Source organism: Arachis ipaensis, chromosome B08, assembly GCF_000816755.2.
Source record: "Arachis ipaensis cultivar K30076 chromosome B08, Araip1.1, whole genome shotgun sequence".
In the NCBI taxonomy this organism is placed as follows: Eukaryota; Viridiplantae; Streptophyta; class Magnoliopsida; order Fabales; family Fabaceae; genus Arachis; species Arachis ipaensis.
Window position 1 is genome coordinate 30,549,057 of NC_029792.2, and position 2,830 is coordinate 30,551,886.

General features: G+C 39.9%; 1 protein-coding gene across 1 annotated transcript; it reads right to left on the bottom strand.

Annotated features, from left to right (window-relative positions):
* LOC107610897 lies at positions 1,768–2,520 on the bottom strand. The gene has a single exon (XM_016312877.1). The coding sequence runs from the start codon at positions 2,518–2,520 to the stop codon at positions 1,768–1,770; it is 753 nt and encodes a 250-aa protein (XP_016168363.1).

The window sequence follows — 2,830 nt, forward strand, 5'->3', positions numbered from 1 at the left end:
GGTAAGGAGAGTCTGAAGTATAAAGAGGAACTAGGTTTAAATCATATTTTTATTATTTGAAAATTTTTTTTAAGTAGTTCAATTAAACTAATTTTTTATCGATTTGACCAATTCCTATTGGTTCTTGATTTCAAAGGGTCTGTAAATTAAACTGAATCGATTAGAGATCCAATTCATTGATTTTCGGTTGAATCGACCAATCAGTTTAATTTTTACAACTATAATTTTAGGTTAATATGTATTGTCTACGACATATTTTGTCCCTTTTTTTAGATTATTTGTATACTCTTGGTAGGAAGATTTATTTTGTGCCTTTTTTTTACCACCAAAAAACAAAAAAAAAAATACATTTCAAAAAATTAGATACAATCTTTCCATATTTATTATCTATCATTTTAGTGACTAACTTTATATTAATTTCGGGCATGTCAGATTCAATGCCCATAGTTCGATCCAAATTTAAAGTATATCTTATTGGATTTGGATTTATTATTTATCCACTATTATTTTTAAGTGGGATTTGAGTTATATTTAGAATCGATTCGGACACAAAATTATATTATATAACTAAAACACTTATTATATAATAAAATCAATAATAAAGTATATTTAATATTATATACTAACTTTGTACCTTTAAGATAAATTTTTTTTTTGAAATAAAGGAAGCTCAACACATTAAAGTGGAGAAGAAACGAAACATAAAAAGCAACAATCAAATTAAATCAACACCTGGCATCCCTATTACTTCCGTTAGCCACCCACCGGATCACAACCACGCCACTCGGTGTAACTCAACACCGCCTTTGTTTGAATCACCTCAATGCATTCTCTTTTATTATTGAAGATTCGTGCATTATGTTCCAACCAGATGTTCTAAATCACTGCAAAGAACGCTGTCATCCACATCTTCTGTTTTTGTTGTTTATTGTGCATGTCACTCCAACTCTCAAACAGTTCTTTAATGGTTCCAGGAATTACCCACTCTTTACGAAATGACCGCATCCAATTGCACCACACCTGCCATGTTACCTCACACCGAAGAAATAAATGCTCAGCAGATTTTATTTTCTTGGTACACAGTACACAAATACTATCACTCTGAATGTTAACTCCTAGTTTAGTCAACCTCTCCTTGGTGTTAACTCTTTCAACTAGTACAAACTACCCAAAAAGCTCAATTCTCGGAGGTACGAGATCTTTCCAAAGTGAAATCGTGAAGCTATAGTTCGTGATCTCGTCCGACAACGTCTCCGACTGTATGACCTGCATAAAGGATTTCGTAGAAAAGACACCTTTATTGTCAAACTTCCACATCACATTGTCCTCGCGCCCAGATACCAAGTGCATTTGCCTTAACCTCTCATGAAGCTGATGGAGAAGTTCCAGCTCCCATTGGAACAACACCCTCCTCCATTGAAAATTCCATATCCACTCAAGCCCATCCCAAAACCCGCAATCCCCAATGAGAAATCCTTGTTGACTTGAAATAGAGAAGAGTCTTGGAAAGCTCACTTTCAACACAACACCCTGAACCCAGTTATCTTCCCAAAACCGGGTTTTCCTACCGTTGTCTACTTCCATCGCCAGGCCACTAACCACTTTATCTCGAATCCGTGGTTCTTTGATATTCAGCTGACATATGTCCTTCCAAGGCCCTCCTGTTGCTGGTAAAGGCTGAGTTGCTAGCATTACATCCGGGTTCAACTTGTTGCAAGAACAAACAATCCTCTTCCACAGTGGGCACTCCTCCTTTGAAAACCGCCACTACCACTTAAACAGGAGCGCTGTATTCCGCAACACTACGTCACCAACCCCCAGGCCCCCCGCCTTCTTTGGAGCCTGGGCCAACTCCCACTTGACCAAAGGTATACCATAGTTACCATCCTCCTTGCACCACATAAAGTTCCTTTGTAATGCAATAAGCTTGTCCGCCACCACCTTCGGCATCTTGTACAGGCTTAGGTAATATATGAGGAGGCTATTTAAGACTGGTTTGATAAGGACAAGCTTACCTAATTTATTCAACACCTTCGCTTTCCATAAGCTAAGCTTCTGTTCCACCTTATCTATGATTGGTTTCCACGTCTTCACAAGGCGCGGATTCGCTCCTAGAGAAATCCCCAAGTATCTAACCGGTAAAGCGGCTTGCTGGCATCCCAGTAGTCGACACGCATGATCGATCCATCCCTGCTCACAGTTCACCGATATCAGATTCGATTTATTAAAATTGATGCTCAGCCCAGACATCAACTCGAAACACCACAATAGCCGCTTATAGTTGAAAATTGTTTCAGTCTCCGGCTGGCAGAACAAAATGGTGTCATCCGCAAATTGTAAATGCGATAGTTCAATATGATCTCCCCCTACCAGCAGTGGAGCAATGCGCCCATTCCTCACAGCTTCCCCCAACATCCTATACAAAACATCGACAACTAGCACGAACAGAAGTGGCGAAAGTGGGTCCGGCCCCTTGTCTGAGTCCCTTCTCCATCTTGAATGGCTTGGATGGTGACCCATTTACCAGTACTGCAATAGTAGCTGTAGTAACACACTCCTTCACCCAATTCCTCCACCTTTGGCCAAAGCCCATTTTCTAAAGCACAACATCCACAAAACTCCATCTTACTCTGTCATAAGCTTTTTGAAAATCCAGTTTGATAATAGCCGTTGTCTTTTTCCGAGTTCTTAGCCAATGAACCGTTTCACAGGCTATGAGTGCGCCATCATGAATTTTCCTACCCTTTACAAACGCCGTCTGAGTCTCTCCGACCAACCCCGGCATGACAACCCGCATCCTTCTCACCAACACCTTCGAAATTACCTTATA